Source organism: Talpa europaea, assembly GCF_964194135.1.
Source record: "Talpa europaea genome assembly, chromosome: 5".
NCBI classification, from domain to species: Eukaryota; Metazoa; Chordata; class Mammalia; order Eulipotyphla; family Talpidae; genus Talpa; species Talpa europaea.
In genome coordinates this window covers 20,836,701-20,853,541 of record NC_140071.1, presented here as the reverse complement: position 1 = coordinate 20,853,541, position 16,841 = coordinate 20,836,701, and the positions used below count along the sequence as shown (strand labels likewise).

At 39.9% G+C, this 16,841-nt stretch overlaps 1 protein-coding gene across 1 annotated transcript in view; it reads right to left on the bottom strand.

Annotated features, from left to right (window-relative positions):
* The window catches only part of C7 (complement C7), a gene marked incomplete at both ends in the record, with an annotated part of 43,422 nt that overhangs the window by 3,683 nt on the left and 22,898 nt on the right, over positions 1-16,841 (bottom strand). The window contains 7 exons of the mRNA XM_084232908.1: positions 870-960; positions 4,057-4,248; positions 7,625-7,757; positions 9,342-9,429; positions 10,254-10,425; positions 12,763-12,991; positions 15,243-15,409. Coding sequence (XP_084089034.1) covers positions 870-960; positions 4,057-4,248; positions 7,625-7,757; positions 9,342-9,429; positions 10,254-10,425; positions 12,763-12,991; positions 15,243-15,409 — 1,072 coding nt within the window. The remainder of the gene's footprint in view (positions 1-869; positions 961-4,056; positions 4,249-7,624; positions 7,758-9,341; positions 9,430-10,253; positions 10,426-12,762; positions 12,992-15,242; positions 15,410-16,841) is intronic.

The window sequence follows — 16,841 nt, the reverse complement described above, 5'->3', positions numbered from 1 at the left end:
GAACGTAACTCCGCCTGAAATTATATTTCTTGTCTTATGTTAAGCTTGCCCCACCCTGTTTCTGAGTATAAAAACCTTCTGATTTGTACAACTTCTTGCAGTGCCTTTCCGGGAGCCCATCCTGCTGGAGGGGAGGCTGCTCGATTCATGGATCATTTAGTGACTCCAATAAGATCTCTAAATTTGTGGATTTTATTTTTTTCTTATTTTGAAGATTTATTTATGCATACAAGAACTGGGGTGTACAGGCCAGAGATGTGGGGGGGGGGGGCGGTGAGAGGATTCACCAGAGACAGAGTGAGGAGCAGAACAGGTGAATTGACTGAAATACACTGCTGAGGGGAGCAGCGGGAGAGATAGGAGAGATCTGCTGCGCCATGTGGGTCAGCTCTCTGATTGGGGATCAAACTCATGCTGCAGTGGCTGCGGATAGCTTCATAGTGCTGCATCCTAACCCCTTGCGCCACCAGAGAGGCCCCAGATTTTATCTTTTAACAAGTTCTATTATATTTTTCCCTGAGCAAGAGCTAAATATACAAAACAAGAACATCCTTTTTCCCTGTTTATTTAATCTTTAAATAGAATCGAACAACTCAAATGGTAGAGGCTTCTCAGGGCCACCTAATTTGTCACTAGTATCTTACATGAAAACTCACACCATATCTCTAAACAGGTTGCAGATAAACTAAATGAATCCAAAAAATTGGAAAGAGGCATGAAAATAAATCAAAGTCAACAATGATCAGTAGAGAACAGCAGCCTAGAAGAGTGTTGGGGAAGCAGCACCTCCCATCTAACAATGACTGGGAACTAGGAAATCATTCCATTTATCTTTAAGTAAAATGGAAGTAAGCAAAAACAGAGCTTACCCACACTCATAGGGCATTTTACAAACACATCTAGAATTTTGCAGTTTCTCCCAGGGCTGACATGCAGGCACTGACTCTGTCACAGGCAGGGCTAAAAAAAGGGGGAAAGGAAGATACAGATACAGTTACCAGAAGAGTTTCTTCATGTTAAACAGCTATTATTTTAATTGTTGAACCAGGTTCTATAATAGTCTCAACCGCAACAAGACTGTGGAATTAAAAAAAAACACACAACACTAAGCAAAGCATTTTATAAGAAATAGTGATCCCAGGAACACCCTACAAATCACCTCACTGGTCTTAACAGCCAGTATTTCCTATTTCTCGTTGCACATTTTACATTGTGATATTTAATCCTCCTGGGCAAGTGGCCATTAAAGAAATGAGGAAACTGAGGCCCCAAAAAGCTAGGAAACTGGTGCTAGTTTGAACATTCAACACTGAGTGAGGATTTAAGTCCTTTTCTATCTGAATCCATGACCCATCGAGCCCGCTCCCTTCATCAAGAACTTGATGTTTATAAACCTCTGTTTGGGCTGAGTTTTGCGCACTGTGCCTTAGTGGGACAGAAAGCAACAACCTAACTTATCCTATACATGGAGAACTCCCAGGGATGCCAAGGTGACCTAGAAAAAGCTCTTCCTTGTAAATTCCTGAGTGGTCTCCCCTCAACAGTGAGCCAATGTCTGGAGGTACTTGTATTGATAAACTCCTTTCCATCACTGTGTGTTTTCTAGAAACTGATGAAAAGTCAACCATCATTTCAATTTTGACAGGAAAACACCTGGGCCCAGTTTATGAGCGAATAATTGCCATTTCCTTGGCTGAGCCTGATTACAGTGAAAAAGCTAGAACATCCCTTGCTCTCTCTACTTCCCGCCAGTTTCATTACAGTGAATTTGGTGACACGTACACTCCCATCATAGAAATAGTGGTTTATTGGCTATATCTATAATGGCAGTTTGAAGAACATGTTTTATGCATGTAAAACTTTAGTTCCTCACGTTGGAAAACTTAGGAGTCTAGACATGACAGTAAAATCTTGTGAACAATTCAGAAACTTGTAAAAAGGTAGCCGTGTGAAGCTTGCCTGCCATGTCCAAAAATGTAACAAGGACACTCATTCTTTAAACATGTCTCTTTAAAAATGGTATTATCCTAAATGCAAAGCAGTATTCTGACTGGAAAGCTGTATTATAAAAGGGACATGAATGGGAAAGTGGTGCTATATGAAAAAAAGTCTGTGAATTAGTCAATAGTATTGTACTAATACATCTGTCTTAGTTTTGACCAACTAAGTCATGTCAAGTTATGTAGACACTGATTGTATGAAACATGTAAAAGGGTATATAGAAACTATATTTGCAGCTTTTCTAAAATCTAAAGGTATTCCAAAATAAAATGGCTTTCAACAGTATTATCTAGATTAGTGCTTCTCAATCAGGAGTGCTGTTGCCTCCAAGGGGCATTTGGCCATGTCTATTTGGTTGTCACAACTGGAGGGTGATACTGACAGCTGGCAGGTAGAGACCAGGGATGCTATAAACATCTTAATGTACAGGATAGGCCCCCATGATGAGAATTACTGGCCCATGTGGTGACAGGCATCTGAGAAGGTATGATCCTATGCCTTGGAATCACATATAATGTTACAAACCAGTGCTTCCTCAATAAAAGCTTATTTTTTAATTCATCCTAATTAGATAACAAAAAAATGAAAGGATCAACTTTAAAGCATAATAATAATAACATAATAATAATAAATGGGTGTTCAACTTTATTCAATACTTTTGCTGTAATCCATTGATATAATACGATTTTTACTTATTTTTTCTCTAAATATGATGAAATGCATTAATTGATGTTAACTAACTCTCCATTCTGGAATAAATTCTACTTGCCTCTGAAAAAAAAAAAAAAAAAAAAAGAATTATCAGGCTCAAAATTCCAAAAGTGTTGGGGTAGGGAAAGTTTACTTACTATACTAAAAGTAAAATTCAATGATAAAGTCATGTAAATTAGTTCCATATGATGATTAAAAGTTCATTTGCTAATCACAAGGATCAAATTTCAGATTTGAAATGTTTGCTGTAGCTGTTTATAATTACTTCATGAAAACTCACTGATAGAATTAAATTGAAGAACATAGCTTTGCTGCTTCACAGCTCGGTTAATAAACTCTTTGTGTCACCTAAAGCACGTACCTTTACTATTTTAAAACAAAATGTCTTCACATCAAGACTAAACATTGATGGGGAAGGGAGAAATAAAGGAGCAGAGTTTAATGCATACGGAGCTTTATTTGGGGAAGGTGAAATTATGCTGGGGATGGTGGTGATGGTTGCAGTTATGGGAGCGTATGGACTTGTACATTTAAAAAATGGTTAAAATGTGATTTTTATGTTATGTTAAAATATTTTACAATTTTTTAAAAAGCCTACTGATACAGCAGGTATTTTAAGACCTCAACTTTGGAGGCCAACAAACCTGGAATTTTTTGTTACAGGTTTATTTTAAGAGTAGTTATTGTTATCCACATCTTCCAAAAACACAGATCTGAGAAACACCCTTATTTAAAACTGTCCTCAAGTTTGCTGATGAGTAAAGAAAATTCATGCCACATCGCACTTATAAAATGACTGAAGCAGACATTTCAGAAGACATATATAATCTCCTTTGCAATAAAAAAAAACCAGCTGCATCAACTGTACATTTTTCTCTTTAATTTTAGAAATATCTGTGCAGGTCATTCAAAGAACAAATACATCATGACTTTTCTGACAACCCAACATTAATAAACTCTCTGAGAGCCCAGAAATGAACATGCAGTTTTATATAAATTATGCTCTCAATTCTATACTTAGAAAAAGTCCATTAAAAAAATCAGGAGAAAACTAAATCAGCTTTTTAAAATCCTTTAGTTTCTTAGCACCATAACATAGATCAAGTTAAACTTTCACATGAAAGATTTGAGTTTAAATTTTCAGAATCACCAGCCTTTTGTTGAGTCTATCTGTGGCAAGTGAGAAAAAGCCTGTTACCCAGTCTGCCCGCTGACCTCCTTCTTCCACTGGGCCAGAGATGACAGGAAAGACAGTCATGACAATTAGGGGCCAGGAAAGACTGCAGCAAGGACTTGCACTTGCCAGAATGCTCGTGTCCTTGGACAGACCCAGGAGCAGCTCACCTTTTTGCACACACCGGACATTCTTCATCTCGGGACTCCACTTAAGGCTGGATCCACAGAGAAATGTCGCAGGACCGTCTAAGGACATGCCACCTGAACAAGACAATGTCACCGTCTCGCCAACTGTGTATAAAGGCTTGTGGGGATGACCCTGCAGGCCATCCATCAGTGCCGGTAGCACACAGGCAATTTCTAAATGTGAAAGAGAGCAGAACACAAAGGTCATTGCTTTCCTAACCATCTTTGAAAAAAAAAAGATGACAGCCTGGAATGGGTCTAAAATTCTTGCTTGGATCTTTCCCACCAGAGGACAAGGAGGAAGAGGTGAGCTCGCTCCTCAGGGGTCCTGAAAGATTTCTACCACACCCACCCACACCCACCCACCCCCCCAACTGTGCCTGGCATGTGAATGAGCAATGAGTGACTAAAAGACCAAAGCAGGTCCTCCACACCTTGTGCGCAAAGCAATGGGACAGTTTAAGATAAATAAGCCTCATAAATAGTCTAGTCAGCTGATAAAACCACATTTGTCACAACTACCACTTACCTCGCTAGTCTAGTAAAGCCCAGCAAAATTTTTCTGAGATGTTTTCATTGCCTAGCATTAAATAGCCCATGTCTAATTAGATATTTTGTTATCTGAAACTTATAACACATTTGACTTTGGAACCATAAAAGTGTTAAGTGTTATTTGGTTTCCCATCTCTATTCTTTCTTGATTATATTTTTAGCTCAAGTGTACTTGAAAAAAAAATGGCAAGGAGAAAATTGAGAAACACGCATAGTTGTGGAAAGCAAGTCAGAAATGACTTTACAAAAAGAATCTCACAATCTCTGTCATGAACTTTGGACAAAATACTGCTCTGTTTGTGAACCATTTTCATCAGAAATCCATTTTTGGTAAGAAGTGAGGCTGGTTGGTCCTACCTGGTGGCGCAAGGGGTTAAGCACAGCACTGTGAAGCTATCCACAGACTCTGCAGCATGGGTTTGACCCGCGGCTGGCCTGGGAGCTACCCACATGGCGCAGCAGACCTCTCCTGCCTCTCCTGCTGCTCCCCTCAGCAGTACATTTCAGCCAGTCTGCCTGTTCTGCTCCCCACTCTGTCTCTGGTGGATCCTCTCACCCCCACACCTCTGGCCCATACCCCAGTCCTTGTATGCATAAATAAATCTTTGAGGGAAAAAAAGTGAGGCTGGTTTAATATCCAGTTTGCCTTTGATCACAGGGTGTAGACATTGAGGGCTCCTAAGGGAAAGATTGGGATTTCTACCTAGACCCTTCCTGTGTGACAAGGCTAGATTCTAATTTTTGATCCCCACGCTTTGTGAGACTGCTTGAAAACTCTACTGAGTGTTTCAGCCTCTGCAGCTTTCTCCTCAGTTTAGCTCCTTCCATCATATGTATTTTTATTTCTATCTTCAAATTTACAAATACTTCAGAGAGAAAGACATTATCAAATGCAATCACCACCTTAGATCTCCCTTCTGTCTGGAATCTTGGACCTCCAAACTTCCACTGCTTTTTGGTAGTTCTTTGATATTCTTAGAAATATTTTCTTTTCATTTTCTAGTGTTTTTATTTATCTTGGTAGTAGAAAGATTGTTAAACCAGCAAATGGATCACAACATAAACAAATATGATGCTAGATTAGCGTTTTGAATTTAGAATATATAATACATCCACAGCAGCACACAGCATATTTGACAATTTAGGCACTCAATAAGTGCTGTGTATACACACACACTAGATATACATATTAGAATGCAAGTATATTAGAACACACATGTACTCCTAAAAATGACGCATGGAGATGAGCAAGAATGGGACAGAAACAACTCTTAAGGAAACAGTGGTCAAGAATTTTGTTATTTGGGCCTCCCCTGGTGGTGCAGTGGTTGAGCACTGGGCTGCGAAGCTGCCCACAGGCTCTGCAGCGCCGGTTCGATCCCCAGCTGCCGGCCAGGGTCCCACATGGCGCGCAGACCTCTCCTGCCATGCCTGCTGCTCCCCTCAGCAGTGTATTTAGTCACTCTGCCTGTTCTGTTCCCCGCTCTCACTCTGGTGAATTCTCTCACCCTCCCACGCTTCTGACTGTACCCAGTGCTTGTATAAATAAATAAATAAATAAATCTTTAAAAAAATTTTTTTCTTATTTGAAAAATGACATTAATGCACAGATTCAAGAAGTGCTTTGAATATCAAGCAGGATGAAGACAAATAAAAGCACACTCAGACAATCAGAGTAGGGATGTTGCTAAAATACAGGCCAAAAAGTCTTAAAAGCAGCTAGATATGTGAACACAGAAATAGTAAGACTGAGAGTTGACTTCTCTCGAGGAAACAATGCAATTAGAAGGCAACAGAGTATCTTTAAATGGTTTAAAGCTGCTACCCTAAAATTCCTTACACAGATTTTAAAAACAGACATGTTTAGATTAAAAGGTGAGGCAATTTTTTATTGGTGGTTTCACAATCAAGGAAAAGAAACCTTTCCAGCAGAAGTATCTCACTTTTGGCCTTATTACTCTTAATAAACATTTACCCTTGGCCAATGGCTATTTCTATTTTATTTCAGTAAGTTCAGCAAGAGCTCCAGGAGGACAGGCAAAGGGGAATCGGGGGGTGGGGACAAAGAGAAAGAGGGAGAAATCCTGCAAATCAGTAAAGAAAGTGACAGAAAAACCAATAGAAAAAAAACAGGCTAAGGATTGGACAGCCAGTTCACCATGGAGAATCCAAAAGGCCAATAGATATATTAAAGCAGGATTAACACCATTAGTGACCAGGAAAAGTACAAATACAAAAATACAAATTATAAAGTAAGATATCACTACACACTCAGCAGTATGGCTGCACTTTTTAAAAGCTAGAAGATATCAAGTGTAGGTGATCCAGCATCCAGACTTCTCAGATTCTGGCTGGAAGCTTCTACAACCCCTTGGAAGACTGACAGCATGTAAGTCTAAATGTCTATCTACCCTCTGACTTCAACAGGGGTAAACCCAAGAGAAAAAAAAATGTGATGTGCGCTGAAGCTTTCCTCATAGCAATGACCACTGACACAGCACAGACATATCCCTAAGGTCCTGTCTAGCCACTCATCTGCTGAGTGAACTTCTATTCCAGTACAATGGAGATGGATGAGAGAGAGAAATATCAGGGTGACAAACATGCAGAAGAATTTACTCAGATGCCAACATCTGGACAGAATATGACTCAATATTTAAGTAGATTGACTGGAGTACCCTCCAGTAATTGAACTCTGAAAAATATCCTGATGATGCAAGCTTGAACTGAGCTCTCTGTCCTATTCTAATTTGTACCAGAAGCTTTAGACTTGCAATAAAAATGTGGCTTACTTCATGGGAACATTATCAACTCTAGAATGTTGAACATGTTTTCAAGGCACTCCTGCAACCTGGACATAATCACATGAGCCTTTCAAAAAGGTGGGGGGAGCTAGTGAAAAACATGGGACGTGCAGGTGAGCAGCTATTTCTCTCCATTCTCTCTCTCTACATTGTCCGTTCATCTTAAATTCTATACTGCAACCAGTGCTACTCACTCTGACAGTGCATCTCCCCAACAAGCCACTGTAAATCATTTCCACATCTAGCAACAGGGTCTCCAACAAGATAGTATCCTTCATTGCAAGTATATATTATGTTTTTCCCAACAGGAAACATGTCACCTTCATCCTAGATGGAAATAAAAGAGAGAGTGGAAGGGTCTGTCTATTTTGCATTAACAAAATGTTTCATATATATATATATATATATATATATATATATATATATATTGGACCTATAGGTCATGCCATCTTTTAATCAGGCAACGTGTATTCAAACAACTGATTTAGAAAACTATCGTTAAAAACGCTTTCCCTGTATAGTCCAAGGTGGCAACGCTGGCACCACCATTAATTGAAATAGTCATTAATATCAGTGCATTGTAATTTATTGATTGACCCTCAAAAACCCAGGGACTGTACTAAGCATTTTACTATAATCACTTTAGTGGACACTGTCCAAGTAACTTATTTCCCTTTTGCCTTCAGGACAAGGACATTTGCTATCAGATTTTGAATATGTCCTTCAGAGTAAGGTGTTATGGCATTGGCAATTTCATATGATAAATACCACTGATTTATAAATACGACCAAATGAGCAGAAATGTTCAGATCCTCTCAGTATGTTCAGGAAATTTGTTTCTCACTGATGACTTTTAGGGGAAGCATAATGTTCTCTTCTCCCACTACACTCGCTGACTTCATCCTGTAAGGGAAGTGCTCCTTGAGCTAGGACGGACTCAAGGATATTTCATTAGCCTGTAATGACAGGAGACAAGCTTCATGGGTGCAGCAAGGAGGAATCTGAAGTCTGGGCCTGGAGGGAGTTATCATGTTGATCTGGTCTCTCATTCCCCAAGCACATGCTTCCATGAGGAACAGCATGGAATGGGGTGACTGCAGTTAGTGGGACAGTATTTGTGTTGAATATACTAGGTTTGTTCTCATTCACTCTCTCTCTCTCTCCACACACACACACTTCTTCCATCAATACCTAAAGTTGGGGACACTTAGGCAAACTCTCTGTGAGTGTATGTTTAAAGGCCTGGAATTTAAGAGGTAAAGCCCTTTGTGGAAGAAGCCAGGCTAGAAGTATAGAGTCTTGATGGGCAATATCTCCTATGAGCTATGAAGACATGTCACTTGGACTTGAGGTCAAAGTCTCATCATCACAGAGAGTAAGAAATGCATGAATTAATATGACCCTGAAGCCAAGAAAATTCCCCAAATGACAAGTGGCAGATGATTTGTGTTCCTCCCTAAATGAGAAAAATGTATAATGACTTAATAGCTTCCTGGATTACCCTAAATATTTCACCCCAAATCCCATATTTATGAACAATAAATAAAGACTTCTTTCATTGGCAAGAACAGGGATACTTCTCTATGTGGGAGAACTTGCTCATAGATTCTTTTATTTTAGTGCTAGAATGGAAAGGTCTAGCAGCCCTCCAGCATAACTACATTTCTAATCCATTGGGAGGTATCATTGATTTCCCTTCCTGCAGAAGATATACTGTCTTATGCAGAATTTTAACCACTTTGGGCCAAAGAAGAGTCACAAACTAAAACCCTCACCACTAAAACTAAAATGGACACATAAAATATTTTTAGTACTATTTCATCGGGGAAGAGGAAATAGATTATGACATCAGTAGAGAGACCATGAAGCAAAAAGTACATGTCAAGGGCAAAAAAATCATTCATAACTCACTTGGACAAATCCATCCTTTAAAGCAGGAGGTGTTGGACAGAATTCTGTTGGAACCAAAGTCAAAGGAAAACAATGTGGTTCAAGCAATCTGAAGGGAAGAGGAAACATAATTAATGAGATGGACTTGCACAATTTAAAAAACATTTTGCACCAAAAGCCAAGGAAAAAGGCATCCCACGTCCCCATGTATCTAGCAGATACACAAGCATCCAACACTGTTCTTCAACTCATGTGAACTTCTAATTATTTTACTGAAACTTTCTGCCCATCCCCAATCAGTGTAAAACACTGGGGTGCAGCATAAGGAATTCTGACCCAGGAGAATGATTCATCAACTAGCCATTTTTTGAGATAACTTTTGTAGGTCCTGACCCCCCAAAAAGTTGGTGTCAAAGAATTGGACTAATGCGTCAAAAGAGTATCTCAAGTGACTGGCTTCGTGCTTAAAACAAAACATAAGTAAGAGGGAATAACAGATCTGAAAAAGTAATACAACTATTATCAAATGCTTACTGTGTGCTGGACCCTGATTATTTTGCATGACTAACCTGTAATTCTGACAACATTCTAGTATCGTTTTGCCTAGTGCCATCATCCTAATTTTAGAGGGGTGGCAAGTAACTGGTCCAAGGCCACACAGCAAGCAGGTGGGAGATATGCTGGCAGCCACAGCTGCAGCTCAGCCCCCTCAGCCTCCAGGTCCCCCAACATTTTGGTCAGGAGATCTTGAGTCTCACAAGTGTAAGTTGGTCTCAGCACGCCTCCCTCCTTCAACTGAGCCAGTGCTAAAGGGCAAAGCAGTTGCTGATAAAAATTGCCATTTGTAAATCTCTCAACAGCAGCAGCCATGTGCTCCACTGTGACAAAGGCCCTAGGTTCCTGGCCTCTTCCAGGAAGTCTGGTCTCCATTACCGGAAATGCTCCAGCTCTTCATCATCACAGGGCCTGTTTTCTGATCTTTCTCCAATGCATGACTTCCCGCCCCTACTAGGAGGCGGGTTATTGCATTCTCGGGTCCTCATTTTCTTCCCTTGAACACAGGGGCCCCAAGAAGACCAGCAAGTCCAGCCTCCATCGACCCCACCTGTAAGGTGAGAGAGAGCTGAGTAAGACAGCACTTGAAGAGCAAGGTTTGGAGCTCGGTGCTATGCTTCCTGCTTATGTGGTGTTTGGGGAAGGACACAATCTGGGGAGTTATTACTTCACTCTACTCACTGAGGTCTTTCACTGTTGCCAGAATGTCTCTACATACTAAGATTGCCCACATGAAGGTGGCAGTAGCAAATGTCTTGCGCTAATAGCTTATGTTTGTTATTCTTTGACAACTGTCGCAAAGCACATTCATGCAGGGGATATCGCTCTTTCACACATCCCACACCCCCTTTCTTCTCTCCAACCCACTCCCAAGGGTTTACACCTCAGGTGGGCAGGAGGTCTGTTACCATTTTCATTTCATTGGTGTGCAATCTGAGACAAAAGGGAGAAATGTCATGCCCAATACTGGAACGGACGCCAAGAGCCACATTCAAACTGAGACCCATGCTAATGGCTGAGTCCAGGCTCTTTTTATCACCGCACAACCTCTTAATAAAACAAGTAAGTCCCTGTTGTTAGAGCAGTGATTGGGCATGAGAAGAACATAATCTAGCAGGCAGCCAGGCTGCCAAGTCCAGGCTGGCTCTGTACAAAAACTAGGAAATGTGTAAGTAGGGGGAATGCTGTCACCTCCTGCCAACATCTTTCTCCAATCTACAGGGGCCTCTTCAACCCATCCTGACCACCTTCTGCAACCCACTAAGGTTTCATAAGTTTCTTCTTTCATGTTCCCTAGAGGAAGCAAGACAGAACTTGCACCCTATTCTAAGCGTTTTGCTTTCCTGCTTAGAAACTGATCTCAGAAGCCATTCCCCCGAAGTGTTACTTCGTCATAACATAATAGATTGGTGTGGCTACGCTCCTCAGCTATGTCTACGGTCACCCATAGCTCTCTTCCCCCATTCCAACCTACTGCTTAGAATCACACGCTACCAAAACTAAACTTAATTGTATAATATTCTCCCATGATCTTTCTTGCTGTGTCATAATTAGAAATTGAGTTAATGATGTCACCCCTGAGTAATTACACTGGGTAATAAGTTTTATATATTGTGGTTGCTACCTCATGCCTCACCAGTAGGGGGAGCTTCCATTTTTATCAAATAACTGGAAATCAAAGCCACCAAGGCATGAATCACAGTGGTGGGATTTCATTCATCAGGACAGGCAATTGGGGCGAAGCTGGAGGCAAAGATGCCTTCATGGTGCTTGTCTATAAGCAACCATGGTTTAGCCATGAATTTTTTCCTTTGTTAGTGATTTTATGAATCAAACCCTGTATCAGTCTCTAGGAATTAAGTTTTATTCTTTAGAAATGAGCTTGGGCCTCCCCTGGTGGCACAGTGGTTGAGCACTGGGTTGTGAGGCTGCCCGCAGCCTCTGCAGCGCCAGTTCGATCCCCGGCCACCAGTGAGGGTCCCACCAAAAAAAAAAAAAAAAAAAAAAAAAGAGCTTTCTAGAAAATAGACATGTAAATAAATATAAAAACAAATATACATAAATTGTCTCATATTTTGCTTAATCAAAGTCAACATCCTGTTGGCTGCACTAAGTGTGAAAAGCACCAAGAACACTGTTGAGTAACACAGCAGAGATTTATCCATTATCTGTGAATAATTAATGGTATATAATACAAACTAGAACTAGAGGTGTTTCAAAGAGCTTACCCTCACAAAGGCTAGGTGACACAAGTTTTATTGACCTTTGTTACGACAAAAGAACTAAAGAGAGGGCCTCTCTGGTGGTGCAAGGGTTAAGCACTGCACTATGAAGCAATCTGCAGTCTCTGCAGCACAAGTTTGATTCCCGGCCAGCCAGGGAGCTACCCACATGGCGAGGCAGACCTCTCCTGACTCACCTGCTGCTCCCCTCAGCAGTGTATTTCAGTCAGTCTCTCTGTTCTGCTCCTCACTCTGTCTCTGGTGAATCCTTTCTCTCTCTCACACACACACACACATCCACACACACACATCCACACACTCACCTCTGGCCTGTGCCCCAGCTCTTGTATGCATAAATAAATAAGTCTTAAAAAAAAAAAAAAACAATGAAAGGACTATAGATGGACAGAGCTATTTGAGGCAGAAAACAACTCTAATAGGGAATATGGACAGATGCTAAGTGGATCTATTAATTCACACAGGAAAAGAGAGACAGCCGTGGGCCTGTGATCCCAGTAGCTATAATCCAGGGGTAGAATAGGAAGAGAGATACTAACTTCAAATGCCTAAAGAGACTTTCGCATCTCCATCAAAGAAACCGGAGGGGGAGAATAATTCCCATCTCCTTGTGTCCAGAGTAACGAGAGAAAATACAGCACACTCACCTGCTTGATCCCCCACAAGGACTCCTTTTTCACAGGCCACCCCAAATGTGTATGGCTTACAATGGCACTGGCACTGGGTCCCCTCAACGATGACCATGCCACCATTTTGACAAGGTTGGCAGTGGCACGGGTCATATTCATCCAAATACTCCTCAAGAGCCCGTTTTAGGTACAGCCTTTTCACGGAGGCACAGGGCACCTCCTTTACTAGCTCATACAAAGGTGCCAGCTAGAAAGACAAAGACATCACAGACACTAATCAGAGATTTAGGTGAGAATACTCTTCTATTTGTGTTTAGGCTCAATCCCCATGAAAAGAAAATCAAAAGCTACTCATGTTAATTCCAATTGTTTCTTGCTCAAATAAAAAGAAAAAGCAATTCACTTTCTTTGCAAAATAAACCGAGAGAAAATTAGGACCATATTTTTTATAGTTTGTGTGCATGCATAAAAATCGAAAAAACCAATAGGATATTCATTTTCCAGTTATTGAGAGATTATTTTAAAGACAATACATTTCTACCCCAGCAGAGCACAGAGGAAAGGAAATGCACTTAAATCACAGCAATGGAGCAAGTACAATTAGATTTAAGATTAAATTTCCTGACTCTGAGAGACGTTATAAGACTCTCTAGTGGAGACCAGGACTCTCTCTCCTGGAGAAATTTAAAACAGGTAGGCATTATTGCTCAGTGTTGGATATGTCCAAAGAAAAGCAACTTCAGGACCACAGATGCGCTGGTTAAGCTTTAACAACCTGCTCCCTGGGAACAAAATGTCTCTGATGTGTAGCAATTGTCCATTTCTGCACTTTAACTACTCTCTCCATGGCTATTTCAGGCTACCGCCATGTCGTCACTGAGCCCAAAGTCAGGAAAAGATGGCTTTTGAGAAAATCATTGGGAACTGGCTGCTAACAGCACTCTACCAGGAGGATGGAGATGAAATCAGAGCATCTGTCCATTTCTATCTCTGCCCACATACTTCTAAACCAGGTGGCATTGCAGGTGTACCTGTACAGTATCCTTTTTTGTCTCTGTTCCTTCCCAGCCCCTCTTATCAACTGAGTACAGCTACAACACTTACAGTCCTATATGGGAAAGTACAGAGTTGAGAATGAAATGTCTGGTGTTCTGTAATCAATGACTTAGGATTTTTAAGGACTTAAATGGGATACTAACTATGAAAATAGGCCTCTTTGAATATTAATGGGTAATAACACTTCAAGATTCCCCAGGAAAAACCACCTCTCTGCTCTACCCCTTAATTGGAGAAAAGTGGGTGCTATATGGTGTTAGGAGGATACTTGAGCTATTGTAAATTTTGAGAGTATGCTATATGTTCCTGTTTCTTAATTTCTGAAAGTCAAGTTTCACCTGGCACACTGCTTGGCTCCCACAGCAGGGAATAGATCTTAGAATCAGTTCTGCTGTAGCATTTGTTTTGAAAATATGAATTTATTTCATTGACTTGAATATTAGGGAACAATATGAGCACATTGCAAATTTTATGTTTTCTTATATGTAGAACTTCACCCACAGGAAACACCAGGTGAATACAGAAAAGTGGACAATGCCGAACCAAGCTGCTTAGAGATACAGAAAACACACACCAGGCACCCACCTCAAACATCCACCTAGTTCACTGCCTGTGTAATAAACTACACCCATTCCCTCTGGTGTTACAATTGCCTGTCATTTCTGATTGTTCTCTTCTTACTTCACAATAGTTCACAAGCCATAACCCTACTATCACCCAGCAAGTTTTATGTTGCTTCTCTAGGAACTGTGCTACATTTATTGTAGTGTGTATACATTTCTTAACGATTTAGCCTCTAGAAAGATGTGCTGTTGTTTTTATGGGTGCCTATCCCTTTTTTTTTTTAATGGCTCTAATAGATCAGGTTTTAGAGTGTTGTATCACTAACTCCACTGTTTCCATAAGCACTGTGGACTTACTATGCAATCCCACCTAACTCTCCTATCTTTAGGAACACATATGTTGTACTACAAAAACTGACTGTATAAAACATCCTAAAATTCTTTCAGCCAAATTGGTTCTATCTTCATTTACATGACTCTAGGAGTCTACAAGCCAGAGCACCGGAATAAAGGTGACCTGTCAGATGTAGCAGCAGGTATGCCTGAATACATTCCTCTTGCAAGAACTGGTAACTCTGAATTAGGAGCCAAAGAAAACAATCAAATTATGTTTTTGTCTATTAATAGGCAAATTTTGTCATTAATTTCTCTTAGGAATTATAAGACATTTAACCTTTACAACTAAAATATGGACATACAACATAATGAATCTCTGTTTCTTATTATTATGTATGCATTCATTTTACCATACAAAACATAATTGGGATACAAAAAATGCTAATTACAGCCTTCTCTGTTTAACCACCTTGATTTAATCACATTTTCCCAATGCAAATAAACACAACTGCCTTCTGCTGCCTGAAAGAGAGCACCACTTACTTTTTGTTTTATGACTTGAGGAAGATCAGTCACAGATCTTGCCCAGGAAGAATATCGCTGTCTGTTTCCAGCAGGATTGTTCAAATCCAAGTAACTCAGACCAGACACTAAGTCTGCACGTCCCCCACTGACAAAAGGGTGTCCTCGCAACACATTGTTCTGAGTTCCTACACAAGGAAAAAATCAAATGAAAAAGTCAAATGCACAAACAAAATCAAAGTGAGAATATAAAAGCAAAAAGTCTACAAAGCGTTAAACATAAACATCCAGCTGCACAACACTCTGAAAAAAGTAAAATTATGGAGGCAGTAAAAAGACCAGTGATTGCCAGGGTGGGCGTGGAATGAATTAGTAAAGCATAAAAGATTTTGAGGGCAGTGAAGCTGTTCTCATGCTCTGTATGATAATGTCATTAAACATTTGTCCAAATCCCTAGAACATACAACACCAAAAGTAAACCTCAATATAAAGTAGGGACTGTGGGGACTTCCTGGTGGCTTAGGGGTTAAGTCTCAGCGCAACCATTGTTATGGCCCTCCTGAGTTCTGTCCCGGCTAAAGAGCCGATCCACACGGCCCTCTCCTGTCTTGCCCGCTGCTCCCCTTAGCAATGTATTTCAGTCAATCCGCCTGTTCTTCTCCCCACTCTGTCTCTGGTAAATCCTTTCAGGGGCCCCCCACCCCCGCCACAACTCTGGCCTATACCCCAGTTCTTCTATGCAATAATAAATAAATAAAATCTTTTAAAAATAATAATAGACTAGGCACTGTGGGTGAGAATAATGTGTCAGTGTATGTTCGTCAATTATAAGCAAATTACCACCATGGCACCAGATGCTGATCGTGGAAGAGGCTGCCTATGTGGGACCAAAGTATATGGGAACTTTGTGCTTTTTGTTCGATGGTGCTGTGAACCTAAAAGCATTTCTATTAAAAGAAAAATATAATCATTAGGGAATTATTCTTCATTGTATTCATGTTCTTGGTGTAGTGAGGATTGTGCTACAAATGGAAATGTCTTGCTTCATAGAAGATACATGTACATATTTAGGGATAAAGCGTAGTCATGTCTGAAATGTACTTCCAAATAGTTCAGCAAAAGTACATTTTAAATATGTAATATTTATAATTGCTAGTGAATATTACATGTAAGTATATATAGGAAAATAGCAAAATAGTAATTGTTACATTTATAAAACAAGTGTTGAGTGTTTAATACTATGTTCTTTCTTTTTTCCTTATATTTGAAAATTTTCAAAATAAAATGTTGGAGGAAAAATAGTACATTGCACCTGGAATACTAACAATAAACCAAAAAACCCTATTAATGTGCACGCATACATTACCACATCAAAAATGTTCTAAAAAGTTTGAATACTACTTGAATCCTTTTATGCATTTATGTGCCTCTTAATATTTTTATCTCCATCTGTAATTGATTTTTACATAGGACATGCTAGAAATTTCTAATTTGCAGATTAGATTTGGGATGATTTTCAATTGGTTTTCAAAAAATTTTTTATAATTTCATAACAAGTACATAAAATTTTAAAATTGTACTTTTGTTATCAGAAATTATTAAATCCTGATTTTTAAATAA